The 23215-nt window shown below is 40.3% G+C and overlaps 1 protein-coding gene across 2 annotated transcripts in view; it reads right to left on the reverse strand.

The window, feature by feature from the left end:
* The window catches only part of DPYD (dihydropyrimidine dehydrogenase), a 341070-nt gene that overhangs the window by 22895 nt on the left and 294960 nt on the right, over nt 1-23215 (reverse strand). For both annotated transcript variants that reach the window (XM_033067795.1, XM_033067796.1), the window contains exon 20: nt 22385-22564. In XM_033067795.1, the coding sequence (XP_032923686.1) occupies nt 22385-22564 (180 nt within the window). The remainder of the gene's footprint in view (nt 1-22384; nt 22565-23215) is intronic.

Here is a 23215-nt window from a genome sequence, read left to right on the forward strand (position 1 = left end):
CTTCCACTTCAGATTCATTGTAATCCATTGCTTATGGCAGATGAACTACAACACTTATCCTCCTCCTGCACAGACTACAGTACTTTCCCTCATTCATTTCTCACACATGTAATCCTTCCATCTCTACTTCACACAATCCTAATTTAAATGTAAAGTATTCAGTGCAGACAAAAGAGCTCTAGTCAACTCTTGCAGTTATGACCACGGAGCCTACTGCTGCCTTTTAGTCTTCAAATTCAATAACACAATGCTTTTCATCATCACCTCAATATCCTAAACTCACTAAATCTCATGCTAAGAGTCATAATATAAATAGTTCTAGCATTAATAGCAAGTACTTCTACCCTCAATAGTCAAAACTCTCACTTCAGCAGGTGAGAGGAAGGATGACACAATGCTGAAAAATCTCCTATGAAGATTTTGGCTATTCTGGTTTGATTAAAGCCTTTGAGCAGTTTTGAAAATGTGATAAGCAACAGAAAACATATGACAAAAAAAAAAAGAATATAGCTAGATTAAAAAATTGGAATGGTGCACTAAAGGAAAGCGATAATAGTTTTTATAATTTCAAATTATTAAGACTTTTAAACAGACCTGAAAAGAAATAAGTAATTGCTAAACTTTAAAATTAGTATTACATCAAACTTATTAATCAAATATAAATAATACATTACAAAGGAGAGCTTCACCAAAATGATATAACTGCTTCTTATATACCATCAAGTAGTGAGGAGACACCAATATGTAGGCACTAAAGTAACAGACACTATATAAAAACCAAATATATGAAACCAGAAGAGTCCTCATTAGAGCCCAAATCCCCCACAGTGCCTCTCTTGCATATTTATCTGTCTTTATAACAGCTAAAGTATCTAAAGTATCATTATATTCTGAATATGGCATTACAATGGTCATATATTCAAAAATGCTAATTTGATTAGATTTTCACTTCAGTCAATCAGAGGAAGAATTTGATTTTTAAAAATCTAACATGCAAATCATTGGAAATACAGATTACAGGCATACATCACTGTACTTTAAAAAACTATCTTGTTTTAAATTACTGTAATAGCTTTAAAATGAGTTCTTATCATCTTGGTACTGCAAGACTTCACTGATTTGTATGCACAGTTAGGCTTGTGAGTAGATTCATTCAGCTTGCCCTCTGCTATTAAGTGTAACCACAATCACCTATTGCTGGAACAGGCCCTGTTGCACTGCTCATGTGCTCCTTGCAGAGGAACAAAGGAGATACATAAACTTTACCTCTCACTTTGCACTGTGTACTCATTGTGGCTATTCTGCAGGTCAAACGTGGCACAAGAAACCCTCTCAATGATCCTTGCAGAGAAACTCCTGTCCTGATCCTGCAAAGCCTCTCCACGTGGCTCAACATGCAGGGAGTTACCCTGACTGAGGCTGAGCCTGACTGGGGGAAGCAGGAGCACATCCCACTGCCCACAGCCATCCCACCCTGTGTGTGCACACCTCAACCCATCCCTGGAGCTGCACAGCTCCCATGAAAAATGAAACAGAGCACACAGTGGACACATCTTCTGTGCTGCTTCAATAAGCTTGTCTTGTCTCCAGCCATTGTGCACTCAGTTCCAGACAATGTAACCACAGGATAACCTCTTCACATGTGAGTGATCCTGCAAGCCCTACAGAGCATTGCTACTCAGGAATCTGACATATTTAAAAATCTCATCCTCATTGAAATTATAAGAAAAAAAAAATTTCTTCACATAATTCAACTTGTTAAAATTATGCCAGATATTTATAGTGATTCAATCTACAACTCAAAAACAAATCATCTGTGGCCATTTCGACCATTAAGACAGAGAGGGAAACGAAATTTTCTACTTAGTGCAGCTTCTCTACATTAATGCTGTCTACAACAGCAGTGCTGCTCTAAAGGTCACAGATGACATAATTTATGTTATTATAGATAATCCATGTCATCTGTCTGCCTGACTCTTTTTCTCCATATTTTATAGAGGTGCTGTGTATTTCAATGGATAAAGCTCCTAGGAGAGCTTCAGTCTGAGCAGCTTACAAAGGCAGGAGCAGTCACCACACAGGAGAGATTTTCTGCTTCTCCTCAGGAAGGCTGGGCCGTTTCTTGCCTCCAGAGAACACACATGAGCATAAGTCTGTTCCCAAATATCCAGTCCTTCTGTGTGCAGAGCACTCCAACAAGCCATGACACACGGCAGGGCAAACTGCAATTTGCTGCAAGGCGATGGCAGTGGCAGCAGGGGTGAGAAGTGGACTCAGTTTTTGTTCCCAGGTTATTTGTATGAATGAATGAGTCCAGGCTCCACCATGTCCAAGTGCAGTTTGGTACTGGGACTTCCAGGGCGGCACATCCTGACCACACCATCTGCAGCAACCGCTCAGTTGTCTGATTTTGTTCAGCAGCCTGGGTAAGAACTCAGGGGTGCACATCTCAATCCCTGATGCATCTCAATTCCTGATGCTGAGCAAGGCGTGCCACTGCAGGCTGTGGTTACGGAGGGGGTGCTAGTTCTGGCTTTATAAACTCCTTTCTGAGAGCTGACAGCCACTGTGTACTCATACAGTCTCCTGCCCTTAGAACAGAAGGACTGGCGTTTTCACTTGCACACACGACTCCAGTGGATCTGAGCTGGACTGCTCCTGCACTGCTGGTGATGTGCAAGCCCCCTTGGAGGGCTGTGCCCCATGTGTGCCCCACAGCCCTGCCCTGCCTTGTGCAATGCAATGGCCTTGCATTCACTGCAGTGCTGCACCGTGGGGTATTTGTACAGCTCCTTCATGCAGGAAAAGACTCCAGCAAATTACAGCAGCTGTATTCATGGCATGCTTTTGTTTAGCAATCACCTCAGGAGACTGCACAGACCTGAAAAGTCTGGAAAGGTATTGTGAGATGGTTTATGAATCCCGCTAATCTTCAAACTGACATTTTCAGGTGTGGGTCTGTCCTGCATGGTTTTTACTTTTTAGGAGCTAGGTAATAGCCTTTAGGAGGTCAGCAATTATCCCAGTGCTCCAGGAGTCAAATGCAATTTCATCTCATTTTATTTCATTTTAGATTTATTGCCTTGGTCATTTCAAGCAGATAGATGAGAATGTAATCATGATCAGCTACAGCTTTTGCTCTTCTGTTTCTGCATCTATACAGCTATGGCAGTGATCCCAGCCAGCTCCATTAGTTCTTGCTGATACTGTTAGTATTCTTCAGCCACAGTTTTGATATCAAATTGCATTTTCTTCCACTGGTATCCACACTAAGGGATGCTCAAAAGATACTGAGGCAGTTACAGTCTGTAATTCTTACATCTAATACATTTGCAAAGATATTAATATTGCATCTGAAACTGAAGAGACTTTTTAAAGATGGAAAGCATATTACCACCTGCAGGTCTGCGTAATGCCTTGTTAAATTGCTAAAAGACTGCATATATATGTGCAGCTTCCCATCTTCTCTACAGCTGGCTGGCTGCCCACCTGACCCGTGGCTCTGGAAAACCTCAGCAATGAGCCTTATGCTCTCCCTACTTTCACTTGCCTTAATGCCTTTTCCCTGAGTGCTGAGGACATTCTATCAATCAAGTGCCCTCCTGGCTGCATCACTGTGTCCATTTCCAGCTTTTCTTTGCCTAGAAGACTTTAAAACACCATGTCAATACTCTGCTGCAGGAGCTCTTACAGAGTGCTACCTAGTTCAGCTAAGTTTTCTGACTTTTTGTCTGTAACTTTTATGAATTGTTTGCCCCAGTTCTGTCACATGCTTCTTTCATTCATTCACTTCATTTAGTTAAAAGCAGAGTATTTGTGAGTTATCTATACTTCCTGGTATTTTAATTTGTTCAGCTTTTTTGGTAATCAACACTGTTCTGCTGGCATTTTGATTGTTTCTACCATGCACATTTTTGATTGTTTTTATGCTGTACATTTTTGTCAGCAGTTTTAGACTCCCAGAAAATGCCAACAAAGTCTCTGTTGTCTAGTATTTACTGGTGTTTTAACTATCCAGCTGGCATTCAAACTCTTCTCTGCTTTAGTGCTGCTGCTCTTAGTTTAAAGTTCATGCTTCTGCAAACAGCACCAAAAGTTTATTTTTGCTCTTTTGTAGTGCATGAAAACCAGATATGAGTAAAGTTATGTTTTCTGAGTCAGTTTGTTTTCCTGATGTGGTGAATTCTTCCTTTTTGCTACTGGAAGCAAGCTTTGGCAAAACAATCTTCTTGCCAATGCAAAAAAACCCACATGTGAGACAATTACCAGTCGATTTCTCTTCTCTGCTTTGTGCTAATGCATTTGTGTTTGCACAGAATTTTTCCTTGTCTATACAAACCTTTTCTGGGCAGTTAAGGGCTTATCTCTACTCCACTGGTGGCCTCAGCTCATGCCCAGGAGCTCTGCATTGCTGCTGTGCTGCTGCATGAGCTCTGCACTCGTGGTTTGGTTCAGACCAGAGCACACCTTTGATGTGAATCTCTTCTTTGTCCCCACACACCACACCTCACTTCTTATGGCAGCGCAGCTGCAGAGAGCACAAACTGCATCTTATTTTGGATGAGATGAAACCTGAGTATGTGCTCCAGGGATGCAGCTGAAATGAGCTCCAGCTGCTAATGGGCACTTAGCCCATGAGAGCAGACAAGAGCTAGAAGTCAGCAAGAAAACCTGGGATGCACACGGTGTGGACAGCAGTCTGCAGCACCAACCATTTCACTCTGCAGCCCTGTTCCTATCTGGCCTGTCTGTCTGCACTACTCCTTCATGTAAACACAACCTCTGGGTGCTCTCATCTGAACCACTGCAACTTTGTCCCACCTACAAACTGAATTCAGCCTCTGGGATGCAATGAACTCACAGGTTAGCTGCTTTATATCACTGGAAAGACAGGGACTTAACCATTTTTTCAGACCATCCATTACTTGGATAACACATATATACACCATACAAAAATGTGTACATTAGTCACATATGTATATCATTACATCCTATTATATCTTAGATATTTTGGGAGTTTTTCTAAAAATTCTGACTGCTTTTCTTGATTTCAGAGCCTCAGACTTAGAGCTCTTTTTCTGTGTGCAATTTTCACTAACATCTAATAGAGCTCATTTCTGTATCCATCTGTCCATCTTTCATGCCCAGTCACATACTGCCATTACTTGTCTTTTTTTTTTCCGTTCAGAGTCTTTTGCAAGATACTGTTCTACATCCACAGCAGTAAATCAGTGTCTGGGAAGGTTCCTGGGCACAAGGATGTTTTCATCTATGCTAACAAAGCATTACAGCATTTTTTGCCTGCTTTTGGCCTGTGCTGGCTATCAGTGTCCCAGGCAATTCCTGGAAAGGCTTTGGAAGTCGGCATGCTCCAGGAGCCATTCCCAGCAGGCAGCCTGCCTGCAGCCAACCTGCTTTGGAGACTAACAGCTTCTGATCATCGGCACAGGCTGCTCGGTGCCAGCTGGCCTGAGCACCCTGGAATAGTCCCGGCTACATTTAATTTGGAACTACAGACATTTCTCTCCTCTCTGAAGTTAGGTGCCTATAGGAATCTAATCACTTCTGATGTCAGTGCCCAGGCAGAATGAAGCAGTGTAACATCCAACTAGTTTCAAAAAATGCTATTCTCTGTCATAAGGGACTTCCTGGAACTAGAGAGACAAAGCTTAATGCTAACCATAAAAGGTATGTTGTGGTATGGCATTATTTATCCCCACATTTTTTAACATTTAACAACACCTCTTTCTTTTCTCTTTCCCCCAAAATAAGAGAAGTCCAATTACAGCTTTAAAAAAACAAGAAAATGAACAATGTTCTAGCATGAGACAGAGAAAGCGCTGTATCTTCAACCTAGTCTTAAAGCAAATTCCTGCACCAGGAATAAACGGTTTGTCCATTCTATGGCTAGTTTACACTACACAGGGTTCCTTTCACACTTTTTAAAATGCTGTTGTAGTCTTAATTAGGAAGCAAAGCAATCTCAGGATGCTACAGAGTTTTCTTTTTGACACTTTACTGATATCAGGGACACTGATACTGACACCAGTACAGACAGATCACACAATCATAGTATTTTGGTTTAATACTCCTCTCTAAGTGAAATAACAGCTTAAAAAAGTTACTGCTGATGATTGCTTCCAGCTTCTTTAATATAATTTACAATCACTTGTTTATCCCTTAAGAAAACTCTGCTTTAAAGTCTTCCAACATTTTCCCAACAGAAACGGGTAGATTTGAAGGATCCACTGACTCATTTTTGGTAACAATGAAACTGATCTATGACAAATTCCTGGCAGATCCCAATAACACTACTGAGACTATGGATCATATTTAAAGACCAGACTAGGCACCCAGTTCCCCTCTTTAAGAATGAGAAACGTCTTGAGAATTATAATGTCTTACATTTTTCTGAAAATAATACAAGCTGAATATTCACAGAAGGAGTCTCGGGAACAGAACTGTGAACTCATTTTCATTTCCTTTCAGTATTTAATTAGGTTTCTTGAGCCTGCTTCTGTCTCTGTTTCTGTTCCAGAGGACAAAAGAAACCAGATTAAATGGACGCTTGTTTCACATTGTTGCCTTCCCTTGAAAGGCTTTATGCCACCTTGATCATTAAAATATCCCAGCAGTGTCTCTTAACTAATGAACTCCACCTATCTTGCATGTCTTACCTGCTCTCTCATCCTCATTCTCTGGGTATGGGACAGGCTGCTTGGCTTTGGTTAAGATTTTAGAAATTTCCTTCCTGTAAAAGCAAAAGCAAGTAGCAACACAGATACTCTTTTGCACAAAGAAGGTAAAGCTGGAAAAATGCCTTTTACTGTCAGGGTGAAAGGCACAGGCACAACCTGAGTCCGAGGTGCCATGAGAGCTTGTTCCACAGCTCTGTACATTCCCCTAAGCCAATCCAGCCACCTTCCACAGCACCATTATAAAAAATTATAAAAAGTGTGCTGCACAGAATGCAGGGGGTCACAGTGTAGGTAGTGAAGGTACAAAGGATCATTTTACTGACAGTGCTGAGGAGAAGAGCCAAGGACTGTTGCTGTTCTGTGCCTGGATGGCTCATGGGGGTCCCACACCTCCACCACCCACTGCCAGAACATGCAGGCAGCCAGGGAGAAAAACACAAATAAAATAAATGGAGGCAGCTAAGGAGGTCAGGGCGTTACCTGAGATGGAAGACAGGTCTTTCCTTCAGTGAGTGCTGAACCTTACAGCTGAACTGCCCTGCTGGAAAGTGCTGGAGATCCAGCCCAGCAAACGGAGGGAGGATGGCCTGGTGAGCTCACACCAACTGGACTCTCTGAGCAGACATTCTGCAGCATTTTAAACAAGCTGAAGTTTTCCAGAAGATAATTACAACTGCTGCTACTTCATACTTTCCGTTCTTTTACTTATTAGTAGAAGGTAAATCACAAAAATAATAAATCCTTCTACAGAAAAGCAAAGCAGAACTAACAATGAAATTGATGTCACAATTTTAATTTACCACTTTCATTGCCGGTAATTTATACACAAACACTCTGCCATAAGTTCCCCCTGGAAAAGAATCCAATCCCTTTCAAACATCCCCCACGAAGACCAGATACAGACACTGAGTTTCATACTGTATTTTAGTATGTCTTAAAAGATTTCCTATTGTTTTCAAGTTGGAGAGAAGACCGTGCTCCTGCAGCAAGACAAAGCAAAGCATGTTTCAACCTTTATTTGAAGTTCCTGATTGCTGGGATAAGGGTTGAAGAATAATTTAAGATACATCAGCTATAATAGATCACAGTAAAAACTTCCAAGGGTCTTTTCAAAAGTCTTACTGTTCTTATGCATATAAAGCCATCTGGGGCACAAACAAAGTTGAAATTTCTGGCTGAGCTCACTTCACAACTCACAGCTTGGTTCCAGTGTAGATCACTAAGCCACATATAATCTTTCAAAAGTTCCTCAAGAACTCAAGCCCAGATAAACACCACAACATAAAATTTTCATGGCTATCCTGCCCGTTTCACAGCACAGGCCACACACAGGGGCCAGGACCTGGCCATGAGGGATATCCCCCACTGCAGGTTCATGGTTCAGGGCAGAGTTTGTGCTGCAGAGCATCCCCCACATGGGCACAGGTTGGCAAGCTGGGGCTGGAGTGCCAGGAACAGCCACTGTGGAGACATTGTGGCAGAGAAAAACTGGAAATATTTTGAACTTCTTTGCAACTGTTTCTTAGAAAGTGAGACACCATGGGAAAAGATCAAATGTCTCAAACTCCAGCTGATTTTGGAGGGGGAAAATCCCCATGAATTAGAATGAGAACTGTACATTTCAGAAACTTAGTCTGGGCCAATGTAGGTAAGCTTTGGTACTTACTGAGGCAGCAGACTTTCCTACTGTCCTCCTTTGCCTTCAAGATGAGCATTTGGTATATTAAACAAAGACAGCACTACTGAGGACAATTGTGTCATTTTCTCTGCCAGGTTTTCAGAGAAAGTGGACTCATTTTGGGGTGTTACTGATTTCAGATTTAACAAAGTATCTGCAATTTGCTCTCCACCATTATTGTACTATTACCTTTGTTTTAATGCTACTTAATTACTTAACATTTCCATTTGTATGAGTAAACAATTTCATCTCTGATCTAGAAAAAGCTCTCTAAAATCAAGTAAAACATTTTCAATAGGTAAACGTCAGAACTGAGTTTTTCACTGACTGAGCTAAGAATAGTCTTCAGCAATGTACTGAAATTATTTCTTCAAGTAAATGTTTACAAGTACATTGAAATGAATTGTTGCATTAAAGTCAATCAGTATATTAAAATAAAAATTCTTAATTTTCTTAACTCCAAAAAATTTCTGTTCCTTCATCACTGTAAAAACCAAGTAGAATCCATATGCAACAAAACAATCCCTCGCCTTAAATTTTAATCCAGTTGTTCAATAACATCTATTTCTTTCCAGTATTTTTACTTTATTATTCTTTTATAATACCCTCAAATATATCTATAAAACTTTACAGCCTTTTTCCAACAGCATTTGAGGTGTGGTCTCAAAAGAAGCACGTTTATGAGCTGCAAGACAAGATGAAAATTAAAGTACCCTTATGGGACTGAGGCAGGGCTGGACTTTGATGTATCCACCACTACTGTGTAATTCTTGAGCCTCCAAGTTTGCATTGCAATTGCTTTATGAAATTATCTTGTACTGAACTGATAACAACGTACAACCTCTCAATGCTTGAAACAGAAAGCGAGTTATGTCGTGGCACAGTCCCTTTCACAGCAGCAAGTGTGCATACCCTGGTGATGCTTATGGCCAGGGACTTCACCCCAGGGGCAGCTCACCCAGTCAGATACTTACACTGAGACCTTTCTCTGCAAGAGCTGGGGATGGTATTTGAGAGTCAGAGTTTTACAACAGACTGTGTTAAGATTTCACCCAAATGCATCTCTATAAATGCTCAGTTCTGCACTAAAAATTATATTCCCAGTGTGTGCTGAATTATAAGCCAGTACTCAGAACAGTGGTCAAAACCAGAGGCTTCCCCTCCCAAGCTGCCATTTAGGAGCTGCACAACTAAAGACAGTCTGGATGGAGAGGAAATGCTTTTATAAAATGGAGACAGAGCGACAGACTTTCAAGCTTTTCAGATTGCACTTTGATCAGCAAAATGCTGTTATAAATACCTTTGCAAACTATTCACACTATGCAGACAAAAATACCTCAGCAATAAACAACAGAAATATAAATTAGGTGCTGTGGAAAAATGTAAATACTGTTTCTCCTCCATCTGCTTTATCCTGGTAAATAAGTCCAAAATCCAGCAGCAGGCACAAAATGCCCACCCACAGACCAGGGACTGAAGGTCAAAACCAAGCTATGACAGAATTGATAAGAAAATGGCTGCAGTCTAGCAAATGAAAGATGACTTTGTTGTGAAGAAAGAGAGGGGAGCTCTGAAGTGTGAGGCATTTATTAGCCCTGTTTTGTACCAACCAAAATGGTCCTGAGGCCGTGTTCCTTCGGGTGCTCCTTAGGAAATGGTGATTACAAAAGGCACACTCATGCTACAATCATCAAAGGATTTGGGGTTGCTCCTGTTTTGACTGGGAACTTTAGAAGCTTCAAAATATAATTTTTTCTAATGGAAATGGTACGTGAGCTGCTTAGAGTTTGGTGATACATTTTTAGTAAAAAGGGAAATATAGATATGTTTGTGCTTATAGAGCTTTCTGTGTTTACAATGAGTCTTCTGGTTGTCAATTTACAAATGGAAAATTCTGAAATGACATTTCAAAATGTCAGAAGCGTTCAGCATTTGAAAGAAGGCTCAGTAAAGGCACGGAAAAACTACTGGAGAGACTAGATTAGACTTTTGGTTTGGAGTTAGTAAAATATGCCTTTTGGCATATATTTCATATTATTATCTTTAGTTGCAGTAGTAGTAGTAAATTTCAGAAAATATTAAGTAAGGATTAGCATATAGGATATAATGTTCTATGCTGTAATGACGATTAATATAAATAAATATAATTATAGTTTTTAGGTTCTAGTCTTCAGCTACTTTAAACTCAACTGCAAGACCTTGTCCTGATGGATCTAAAAAATCCCCTGCATTTCAGTGATATGTGTAGGCATTTCTTATGAATCCCGACATAATGTATAAAACAAGGTATTTTATGGCTTTTATATAAATAAATAATCAACTTGGAAAAAATATAACATAGTAATAGACAAGAATGTATTAATTATTCCAAGCAGTCAAACAGGAAAGCCACAAAATGATTAATGAAAGAACAGATGTATAATGTGACATACCCTGACCAATAAATGGGTTACATACTGACTGACTTACACTGGATAGTTACAAGGGTAGAAATCAAAAACACAGCCATGGCATAAACCATGAAAGGAGCTATTTCATTAAAACTTGTCTGCTGAGTTGAATGAAGGGCAAACAAGGTCTTACCTGTGTGAGGATTAGACCCACCTTCTTAATAACAGCCAGGGTAGGTGTTCTTAAACATCCACCATCAGAGCACCCACGTTCAATCAGCCTGAATGAGATCCCAAGAAATCAATAAAATTCTTGCCAGGCCACTTCAAACTGTTAACAGAGCCCCAGTGTGGAGCAACAGATTATAGGCTGGCTGTAATTTTTCCCTGGAACAACCCAAACATAGTTCTTGGGCTTTAATGAGTTTTGTTCAGCATGAATAGGTCAACAGAGTGCAGAAATCTCTTTTCTCAACTTCTCCATGTAGAAATGGCCACCAGCTCTGTTCAGGCACTGGGGACAGCTGTCCTGTGCCAATGCATGACTCATGGACAACGGAACAGAAAGACATTTTTAGTCCATTTGCCCATAAAAAGTTCAGGAAGTAGAGCTTTGCTAAGACACCCATGTGGTTGAATCAAAACCACTCAAGACTACAGAAAAACCTTCAAGGGCTTTCTATAGCAATAAAAGTAAAGTAAATGGGAAAGGTCATAATCATGTTCCTTAAGTCTGATCCTATTCTTTAAGCAAAAATACATTTCAATTTCATACTATTGGATACTTACAATTCCAGTGACTCACAGTAAGTCACTGTCTGAACACTTTATAAGGATCTAGTGGTTTCCATGGGTAGTCCCTGTTGTGCAGATATAATGTTGGAAAAGGCCAGGGTCTAGCTTGTGCAAACAGGAAAAGTCTGCAAGTCCAGCATATAGTCCTGGCAACTCAAATTTTATCCCAGCAGTACTTCCATTAGACTCCATGCATTCAAGTTTTTAAAGTCCTCCCCACCTTTAATCTCAGCAGCACAGCAGGAAACATCCATCATTTCTAGAAAAACGCTTTTCTTCCAATCAGGATAATTCTTCTCCTACTTTTCCTGAACACTTTCTTCCCTCCCCCCTCCGATTCAATTCATCGTTCTTGGTTGAATTTTCACTTTACATCAGAAAATCCCCCCTTCACTGACTGCAAACCTCAAATATTTGTAGACCACTGAGTTCTCCACCTCTTATATTTACATGCATCATTTGGGCAGGACACATTGGGACTTTAAGCTTCTTTAGCCTCTCCCCATAAATAACTCCTTCTGTACTTCTCATACATACATGCATGCCACTACACTTGAGGCTGTTCTTATGGGCCAAATCTGTTCCTAAGAGAATTAAGAGATGTTCTTGCAAACATCCTCTCAAAACTAGGATAAGAATAAAAGAGTTCTTGGAAAACAGGCTGAAAATTAATTCTAAGTCTGCTGTCTATGACTAACACCACCCACTTAATTTTGCACTGTTCTTGTGTGGACATTTTGGCCCACAGAGTACCTTGCTCTCCAAATAAACAGTTTTCTTAGCTGAGAACATTAAAGGGATAATGATTCTTTCAGAAGGTAAAAGTGCAAGTCTTTTCTTGCACATCAACATGGGAACACATAAATAAAATCAGCTTTTACTAATAACAGCTACCTGTAGATACAGAAGAGGCCTTTCTGATTGCACAGGTATTTCTAAGCCATCTGGATGTCTGTAGGATACAGCCTGCAACTCCATAAAACTACACCTCATGTAATATCAAGCATTTTACCAGGGCTTAATGAACTAAAAGATGGTTAGAAGTACTGCTTAGAAATACACAACGTTGTTAATAAATGTCTTCTCTCACTAGGGGTAGATTCTAGAGGAAGAATTTCATATCATCAGGTTCTCAGACTAGTAATTATAGCTTACATTTTGAAAGCCACAACCTTGCTTTCATGAATGCAATTTGCATCAAAATCTGCACTTACAAAATCAGGGAGAAGAGTTTTGCACACATAAATTAATTGCCAACCCATTTTCTAGTGCTTGAACTGCAGACAATTAGCTATCAGTCATTACTGACCTGGGCTTTCCTCAGTGAGGACACAAAGAGTAAGGCTCTGCAACTAATACCAATCCCACAAATACTGCAGCATCCTAAACATCCCCAAAATCTGTCTTCACCTGACAAAGAAAACACTCTTTGGCAGTAAAAGCTGGTACAGAACTGAAGGTTGGAGAAAGAGGGAGGAGAGGGAAAGAGAGAGATACCGATTTGCTCTCAATGAATATGAAAAAGCTGATCTCTGCCATTGAGGAAAATTCTTGCACCAGCAAGTGCTGACTGATTGTGATGAGGAATGCTTTATCACCCAGATCCAGACACCCTTTCATATGGTGATTATTATTCCTGTCATGACCCTCTGGTCATCAAGCCACAGTGTCTTTTGTCACGAAACAACTATCCAATAAGGAATAATCTAGGAATAAGCCTGTAGCATAATATCTTCTGCTTGCTTATACACACAGCAGGAGGAAGAAAATCTTCTTCCTGTGAGTTATTACCTGCTCTAATCCACTTTGGAAAATAGCACTATTTTCTTAATTTTGTGAAGCATGCAAACATATATTTCATAAACTACAGCTACATGAACAGCTCAGACCAAAGCTGAAAGCAAATCTTAAAGCTCTCTCAGGTAACAAAAAATAGTCCAGCATCACCATAAAATCTATGGCAGCACAGAAACTATCAAATATTCACATTAAACTTGATAAGAACATTCAAAGACTGAATTGCATGCCAGCTTGCCTCTATGTTTAATTTCGTATTGTCTTCTATATGGCTGATATCTGGCCTAATTCCTGATTGCACTCTTGGAGCTTTGACAAACAGAGTAACACAGGTACAAAACCCCAACAAATGCCATGTATTACTAAAACATTAGGTCTGGTTTAGTTCTTATACAGTCACAGAGACATTTTATATTAACATCACAACATCCATATTGATATTATCCAACTACAATCCGCTTTAGAACTCATTTAACCTTCCACACACCATTTCTCTGGTTTTTCCAGTTCAGTTCCTTGAGAAGGGGGCTACTCCTGTGCAGTCAGTCAGTGAACACAACACTGAGAGCATCCAGGGAAAAAGAGCTGGGAACCCTGCTCTGGGAGCAGAATGAGGAGCCATTTCTGGCCACACAAGCCAGTTCTTATATCCTTTCTGTCTCTACTGCCTGTGTAGATCACCTAACACAAGGGCTGTTTTGAAGGGTTTTACCCAGCCAGCAAGCTAACCCTAAGTAACAAATACAACAATACACATACAATTGTACAGAATAAAAAATTAATGGTGTTAGAGAAGGATGATGCACAGAGACATTATGTGTGACACTGGGGAGGAAGTGGGGGTAAGTGTGCATGGTTAATATGAAAAGATGTCAAAAAAAATGAAGCATAATAATAGTGCAATTTATCCTTGCTAAACGTACTGCACTGTGCTATAATTAAATATGAAAACCTAAATTTATCTCTATGTTCGGCTGTCATTAACTTAACAGGGAGTGCACATGTTCTAATCTAATGGCTGATTTTTTTCTCCATGTGCAGCATATTAAAATGTATATTAGCCTCAAGGTGCATAAACACAAAATAATAGACCAAAGGTTTTGGCCTGTGGAGAAAAAAATCCATGCTCAAAGGCCGTCAAGTAGCTGGTGATGCAGGGGAGACACTCACTTAGCCTCATTAAGCCGAAGCTCTCTTTTGCTTGTCTTTTGTTCTGCATGACAGCAGCCTCTTTGTTGTATAATAATTCATTCCAAGTTCGTTCCAAGCTACCGAAACTGGTGAACTGTGGCCATTTTAATGAGCAGTATTGGTGGTATGCATAATCTGGAAGCCACGTGGACCAGGCAATCACAGAGCACTGCAGCCAGCAAAATGAGATACTGTCGAAATCACAAATTTGTCAAGTTGTTTTTGGACAGGGTATTATAATAAGCACTAAAATATGCATCTTATTACTCTGCATCTGCCAGTCAAAGATCACTGTAATGAATGCATGCTGCAGGGTATGACCAGGCCGTTTCCCTAAGTAAAACAAACTGCAGAGTACAAAAAAGGAATTATGTATTTTTGGCAGTGCCTGGATTTTTTTTTTTTTTTTTAATCCTTTTGCATCAGGAGTTGGATTTTCCTGGCTTGATGTCCACTGCCAGCAGTGAATACACTAAAACTGCCACAGCCAAGGAGTTAATGTGAATACATGGTTTCTTAATAGCCACATTTACTGCCTGTGCATCTGAAACTTTAAACTCCATGCTCGAAGCAAATTTAGCATACAGTACACATAAACCCCACAAAGATTAAACTACTTTAAATACACTTTAATAATCCTAGCTCTCTTTGTTTAATACATTTCTACTGCAAATGGCTTCACCGTTAGGGAAGATACATTTTACGTAACCTGCTCTCTCTGTGAGAAAGAGCACTGTAGGTAATCACAACATAAACTTCCATAATAGAACCATTAGGAAAAAAAAGAGATTTTGAAGTGGTCTTTTTTTTTCTACAGATTTTTCAGACTCATAATTGAACTCAGCTTGAAAGGCTGGGAGGTTCACCAATGGCAGCAAACCTGGTAAATATGCCTTGTACAGTGAGGTGCAGAGTCTGCTCTGCTGGCACTCCCAAAGCACTCTGGTGATGCCCCACAGAGAACCACCACACTCTCACCTGCAGCAATGCCTGTGGAGGCCTTTCATCATCAGGTGAGGAGCTGATGGGGAGCAGGTAAGTGGGGAGCAGAAGGAAAGGACTCATTTCCTCATCTGCCTGCAGACAATGGTGCAAAGATATTTTGGCAGAGCCTTACTTCTGGGCAACCCAACAAGCATTTGCAGCAAGAGTCCCTGAGTGTGCTGATGCAAGTTCCCATAATATCCTAAACTTAGAGGTTTCTTGATCAATACTGGCTTATACTTCAAAGGCTTTGTCTGGCTGAAAGCCTTATTTCAGGTCCAACTCTTAGCTAATGGGAAAGAGGATCAAGCAGCTCTGTTGAGCTTGTGAAGGCAGGTTTTAGTAGCAGGGGGAGCTACAGGAGAGGTGAGAAGCTGTTAGAAGGTTCCCCATACCCAACAGAGCCAACACCAGCCAGTGATGGACCTGTGGCTGGCTGGGAGTGAGCCAATCAGGAATTGCACTAATATCTCTGTGGTAACATATTAAAGAAGGAAAGAAAAGTTATTGCACAGAGGTAACTGCACTTGGGGAAGAGAGGAGGCAGATCATGTGAGAGGAACAACTGCAGACCCCAAGGTCAGTGAAGAAAGAGGGGCAGGAGGTGCTCCAGGTGCCAGAGCTGGGATTCCCCTGCAGCCCCTGGTGCAGCCCCTGGGGAGGCAGCTGTGCCCCTGCAGCCCTTGGAGGTGCATGGGGATGCAGAGATGCACCTGCACCCATGGAAGAGATGACACTGGAGTGGGTGGATGTCTGAGAGAGGGCTGTGGACCTGTAGGAAGCCCAGGCTGGAAACAGGCTCCTGGTCTGCAGAGCTGTGGAGACAGGAGCTCAGCTAGAGCAGATTTCCTGATAGGATCTGGGTACCTGTGGGAGACCTACACTGGAGCATCTATTCCTGAAGGACTGCACCCCATGGAACTGCTGTTCATGAAGAATTGTAGCTCGTGGGGACCACTCACGTTGGAGAAATCTGGGGAGAATTCCTTCCATGGGAAGGATGCTGCACTGATCCAGTGACCAGTGGAAGGACTCCTGTCCCTGACAAGTGGGAGAAACAGCAGTGCTGAACTGACCACAGCCCCCATTCCCTGCCTCCCTGTGCCACTGGGGGAGGAAGGAGAGCCTGGAAAGGAGCTGGGGAATGGGAGAAAAGGTTTTCTTAAGATTTGTTTAACTTCTCATTATCCTACCTTGATTTTAATTGGTAATAAATTCAGTTAATATCCCCAAATTGAGTCTGTTTTGCCCATGATGATAATTGGTGAGTAATCTCTCCAGGTCCTTATCTTAACCCCTGAGCCTTTGGTTATATGTTCTCTTCCCTGTCCAGCTGCAGAGGAGAGTGAGAGAATGCTTTGGTGGGTACCTGGCATGCATCCAGGGTCAATCCAACACAGCTTAAAGCTATTTTTTTTCTCTCTGACTCTTCTTCAGAACTGGTGATAGGCAATATGGGAAATGATATTTTTCACCCAATGTTAATTATCTCATTGCAATCATTATATCAACATATGTTAAACAGTCTGTATTTCCAGCCACAAATACCATTTTTTTCTGCCTTTTTTTAATGCAGTGCTAGAAACAAGGCAACAGTTCTTTACCATACTGGGCAAATTTGCTTTCCTAAATAACAAGGAGCACTTCCAAAAATGAAGGGTGAAAATCTCTGCTCAGTGACAGCAGTCAGAGGTCTTGAAGAATGTGAAGGCAGACAAAAGTTTATGATGCAGCAGTGGTTCTTGTATGGCTGTGAGCTCCCATTTGATCAATTAATTTATTAGAAGAGTTAATTTAATATTTTGTATTAAGTCTGGTTGGTATAGCAAGGTTTTTTCTCTGCCATACAAAAGACTAGTTAGATTTGACTGCAGTACAGTTAGAATTCAGCAGGTTTATGCTGTTTGGAAAACTCAGATTTTAGTACCCACATATAACTTGTAGGAAATGAGTATTTTAGTCTAAATGGGAAGTCTGTTCCAATGGGAAGTCCATTCAGAGAAGAAAATCAGAAGGTTGCTAAATTTAAGATCATGAAATTTCATTGTATGTGCACATACAGCATTATTCTCTCTCATCTGTCTGATGAATAAAGCCACTGTCTATAAATGTGTTTTTACCAGAAACAATTTTTAGCATTTTTAGCACAGCACAACCTTAACAGTTGAGAACTACCCACAGTTTGTTTGGGGTTCTGTATATTTCTGGAAGCAAGATGCTTAAATTATTAGTTTCTGATATTTTGAATTTTTTATCATTTAGACATGATAAAACAAATGTCACTAGTGCATAACTCCTGGTGCTGAAAGTAAAGTATGAAATATCCATATGTATTCCTCTCTTGCTATAAACCCACACCTACCAACTGAATACATGGCCAGATTTTTGTTTAGCTACCTGGCATGTATAGCAGCCACTGCATTAAGTGTGATTTTTACAGCTGACATTAATGCAAGTTTTTACAGAGACATACTGCACCACTTCTGTGATCACCAGCTGTCACCAGTGCATTTCTGGGACATAATCACTTCAGCTCTCTGGATTAAGATCAGTGAGCAACTAATAAAAGAACCCTGTAACAAACAGACAAGGTGAGACAGTGAGACACACAGGGGATCAAATTGCACCTCTGGGGAATACTACACCTTATCCAGATACCTAGTGAGAACAGAGCTGTCTTTATGGCTCCTGGTCATGTATGTTCCTGAGAAACTCGTGAACATTATTTAAAAACATAATTCTATTAATTTTGTATTGGAAGGAGACCAACTGTGCCCTTCCTCTGGTTTATGCAGTCACCCTAACAACTTTGGGTTGTAAGAGTGTGCACTACATCTTAACTGCCTTCCTGACTGCATCATGCAGTTGATCTCAGTCCTAAATTCATTCTGAGGTAAGTGTGCTTTTATACAAGCCCTTCCTTGAAGGAGTCACTGAGAAGCACTGTGGTGTCATCTTTACTTTGCCATTCTCTCATCTCAGCATCAAGATTTGCACACTGAGATTAAACCTGAGACAGGTTGACAACTTATTCCATGCAGAGGTGACTCAGAGTTGATATTAATGACAGTCATCTGTGCCATGGTTTCAAGTGTCAGGTCGTCCCACAGAAAAACAAAAATCCAAAACCCTTCTGAATAAAGCATCTGAAAAGCAATGAGGAAGGAAGCCCAGAACTCTGGCTTTGGCCACCTTTTTGAGTCTGACACAGCATCTGTGCTAGGACTGTCTTTGGAGCTATTATGGATATGGTTACAACCACAGGAAAGAATGAGTAAAGTTGGTGGAACTATGGAAAACTATCATCCAGTGACTGGAAACCAATGAAGCTGGCATTGCTAAGTGGGAAACTCACTCCTATTTCAGGCAGTGTAGCACCACAGGTCACATCCTGGACAATGCCTCCAGCAGCAACTGCTGTGTTAGCAAAAGGGGAAAAAGCTACTGAAAAGACTATCAGAAAATAAATACTGCTGGCTCAAAGATGCTAAATTTAGGGTCTACATACAAAAACAAATAGATTCTGCAACAGTGAAAAACAGGAAAAGAGCACTCAAGTTTCCAAAATATTTTCCAGTGCTGTGATGCTTCTGATATTTCAAGGGCTATAAATTATCAGAAGTATTAAATTCATTAATGCAGAAGGATGAACAGATACTAATCAACACGAATCTCTTTTTCAGCCAAAGCATTTTATGTTTGCTATTTAGCTGCTTGTTATATTACACTATTTAGCACAGTACTTTCAGTATTCTCTCTGTTTAGTAAGGAAATTATTGTGATAAATGTAACACCTGACAGTGATAACTGTTCAGTTCATCATTTATCTGGGACTGCATGGCAAGACAGCTTCAGTTTGGGGTTAGGTGTACCATTTAGAAGAAGGTATTTATCTTTTTGTTTACTCTGGCCATCAAATACTACAATATTTCATGACAAAACTCCACTGTGTCACTCTCCTGTGGCAGCACTCTGCTGTCAGCATCTGTTTGGTGCTGAAACCAGGATAGAAAATGAATTATAAAAAGAATACTCCACCATTACATAAAAATACAACATTAACATTCAATATTGCACTGTGAATCAAAACAGATAGCATTACGAACATACTTACCCTGGAACAGAATGGCTCCTAAATCTGTAATATATTTAAAACTGGTAGAGGCTCAATGAATTTGTATACAATCAGAAAGCAAATGGTTCTTGATGCTGGTGAAAATAATTCTCCCTCAGTTCCTTATTACTAAAATGTCAAATGTCTGAACTCTTCTTATCCCTGTGATTCTATTTGAAAATATATAGTAATCATATTATGAAAAGGAGGATGATTCCTGTATATTTTTAAATCTACTGCACCAAACCCACAATGCATCAAAACCAGCAAATTCACTTTGTTTTTTTTTTAAATTCAAATGTTCATCCATATTTGCTGTTTAGCTTCTCAGGAGGTCCTACTGAAGAATCTGCATTTCATCTCGTGGTATATACCAACACAAACTGGGTCAGCTCCTTATGTTTCTAGAAGGCAGAATTTTGACTGTCACATTTTACTTCTTATATAAAATATACATACCCACACATTATTCTATTGATGAGAACATATCAATAGGTTATTTTCTCTGTTCTAAACAGAGAGTAGGGACATGCTTCTTAGTGAATTCCTTTTAGAAAGAGACTCACATGCATGTATTATGACTTGCTGCCAAGCAAGTTAGATATTTGTATTTGAATTGAGATGAAACTACAGTACTTAACTAAATTTACTAGGCACAAGTACATGAAATCCAATATTGATAATAATTTATGAAAGTAAGAATACTGATTCCTACAATACTGCGAACTTAGTTTATGATAACATAATTAGTTACACTAATAACACTGCTTAGGCACAGTCTTGCTAATTAGGATATTATAAATATTAATGATATCAAGTCTTTGTATTTGATTGCCCCTAGTAGGATCATTTATCACGGTATTTCCAGTTACCAGAGTTGTATTATTTTTCTTCCTTTTCCCTTGAATGTTCATTCCTGGACAAACAACCATCCTGAGCTTATGCCTAAAATGTATCAATAGCTTATCAGTGATGAGGCCTGCTTAACTTTAAATGCTATTATTTAGCAGCAATGTTACAATGATATAATTCAGTGCTAATACGAATACACAATCAATTATATTTTATATGTTCAACAGAGCCAGCCACATAAGATTACATAGGGCTTTGTTTTTATTCTTTTTCATGTAACCTGTTTCAAGTCAAGATTCCTTTGAATTATTAAATGTTTCCTTAAAGCATATTTTCATGAAACCTTTTAAAAGTTAATTATTGATGTAATGACAGGCAAAAAAGACTAAAAATTACAATTTTGTTTCCTCATTCAAAAGGACATGAGAAACATCTTTGACAACAGTGATCTCTTTAGTAAAACACAAAGGCAATACAAAGACTGAAGAGTGAGTGCAGCTTTAAAGAAGAATTACAACAAATCCGTAACATGAGTTGGAAATGCTGTGTAGGTTTCCACAGGTGTTAAAGGAAAGAAGTTTAGCTATAACCCTTTGAGCTGGGTTTAACTGCTTAACATAAGTAGATGAAAATGAAACTGCTTATATCTTGGTTTATTTTTAAGCAGTGTATTATCCAGAGCTTTAGGAATAGGATTGTCTTTCCTCCTTAAAGGTAATGTTATAATTTTCAGAGCTCCACAGAGAACAACAACAATATAGGAGTCTCTAATCTCCTGCTAAATCCAATTCCAGTCATCAGCAATGATAAGCAGAGATTTGGAGGCGTTTGACACTCCAAATCCTATTCTTTTGTAATTCTTTACTTTTTACAACGTTTTCAACAGTCGTACATCAGATTTTTGGAAGGATAATCAATAGGCATGATGTACAACTGAAATCAGTCTTCAAAGTGATCCCCTCTAGTAACCAGAAACAAAAGCTTGGCCTCCCTGCTGTGCAGGTATTTTGCTTGGAGCAGGAGGCAGCCGGGCATCAGCAGGAAGCCAGTTACACCTCCCTGCTTCTCAGCATGGATCAGCAGGTGCCCTGGTGGAGGGGTGAGCAGGGCTGGGGCAGCTGCAACCCACTGCACCTGTCAAAAATCTCCAAAAATGCTTTTGTAGCAGGGAACTACTAGAGCAGGGAGGAAAGACAGTCCAGAGGTTAGGATTTCATGCCGACCACCATTTACATTCCTATTTCATCACAGACTTTCTAGGTTTAAATTATCTTGCAGAATTTATTGCATTGTCTGGTATCACTGATCCTCATCTAGAACTTCCCTGCCTTGCAGAGGCTTTGGGCATCAGCACACATGAAAGACCACGAGATGTTCAGGTATGGTGATTGAAGGACCACTCCTGCCTGATCTCATGTTCCAACCAACAGCTGGTCTGTGACTACCTGTCCCAGCAGGTCAGAGCCAGTGCAAGAGGGGTTTTGCATGTCTCCTGAATCTGCACCCTGGCTGAAACACCTAGGCACAATATTAGGATCAATCTGTAGTGAGCTGAATTGCATGAAAACAAGCAGTACCAGAACTTGTTTTAATGCATTTGTAATGTTACATCTTATGCTTTTTCTAAAGACAAGATGTTACGAATCACGTGAAGAGATCATATCTATAATAAAAATGTTAGCCCATATCAAGTAATTTCAAGTTTGTCTTGTTAAGCTGCCTACATATTTGTTAATATTCAGAAGGAAAATTACTTGGTGACTAATTGTGACAGCAGCAGTGATTAATCAAGGTAAGTAGCAGAAACTGCATACAATGATTATGGAATTACATTCCAAACCAAGACATAGTGTTATTATACAGGAATGGCAATAAAACAACATACCTTTCCCATCAGATCAGCAATTCTAGGTACTGGTTTTCCTTTCTGATGGCACATGGTTGCAGGACTTTGTCCATCCCAGTCTTCAAGTTCCTCGATGCTTTTCAGGTAAAGAAGAGCTCGCAGTCCAGTGCAGTAGTCATCAATAACAGTGAAATCTTGATTTTGGATCGCACTGCACACCTACAAAATGCAAGTCAGTTATCAGCATTATCCTACCAGGGAAGCATATGGAATTAGCAAACTCTGGATTTACTGATTATCAGGTGACCCTTCCTGTGACCCCACTGGGAAAGAACTACAAGAATTCAGGATTATTGTGTGCTTAATCCTATATCATGATATCACCACTGCAGTTCAGGAAAGAAAGGGCTCAATAACAGTTATGCCCAAATTTCCCAGCAGCAGCCCCTGGACAAGACCTGAGGGTTGTTCAGAGATAAACCTGCAAGCCCAGCCCCAGCTGTGCCTGCTGGGGAGCTGGTGCTGAGCACGCCAGCACACTGGCAATCCACCACCTGTGCTCAGAGCTTTGCCTGCACACACTCAGGGCTATCCCCCAGCCTGCTCTGCTCAGGAAGCACAGGCATAACCAGTTAGGTCCCAGCCTAGCAAACCACAGAACTACAGACTTGCTGAGACTGGAAAGCATCTCCTGAGATCTTGTTGTTCAACCTCCAGCTCAGAGAAGGGTCAACTACAGGAGACTACCCAACACTGTATCCAGTCAGGATTTGAGTATCTCCAAATACAGAGACTACTTCTCTCTGGGGAACCTGCTTCAGTGTTCAATCTCCCTTTTTTCTTTATTTAAATGGAATTTCAGTTTGTGCC

Source organism: Catharus ustulatus, chromosome 9 (assembly GCF_009819885.2).
Source record: "Catharus ustulatus isolate bCatUst1 chromosome 9, bCatUst1.pri.v2, whole genome shotgun sequence".
Lineage (NCBI taxonomy): Eukaryota > Metazoa > Chordata > Aves > Passeriformes > Turdidae > Catharus > Catharus ustulatus.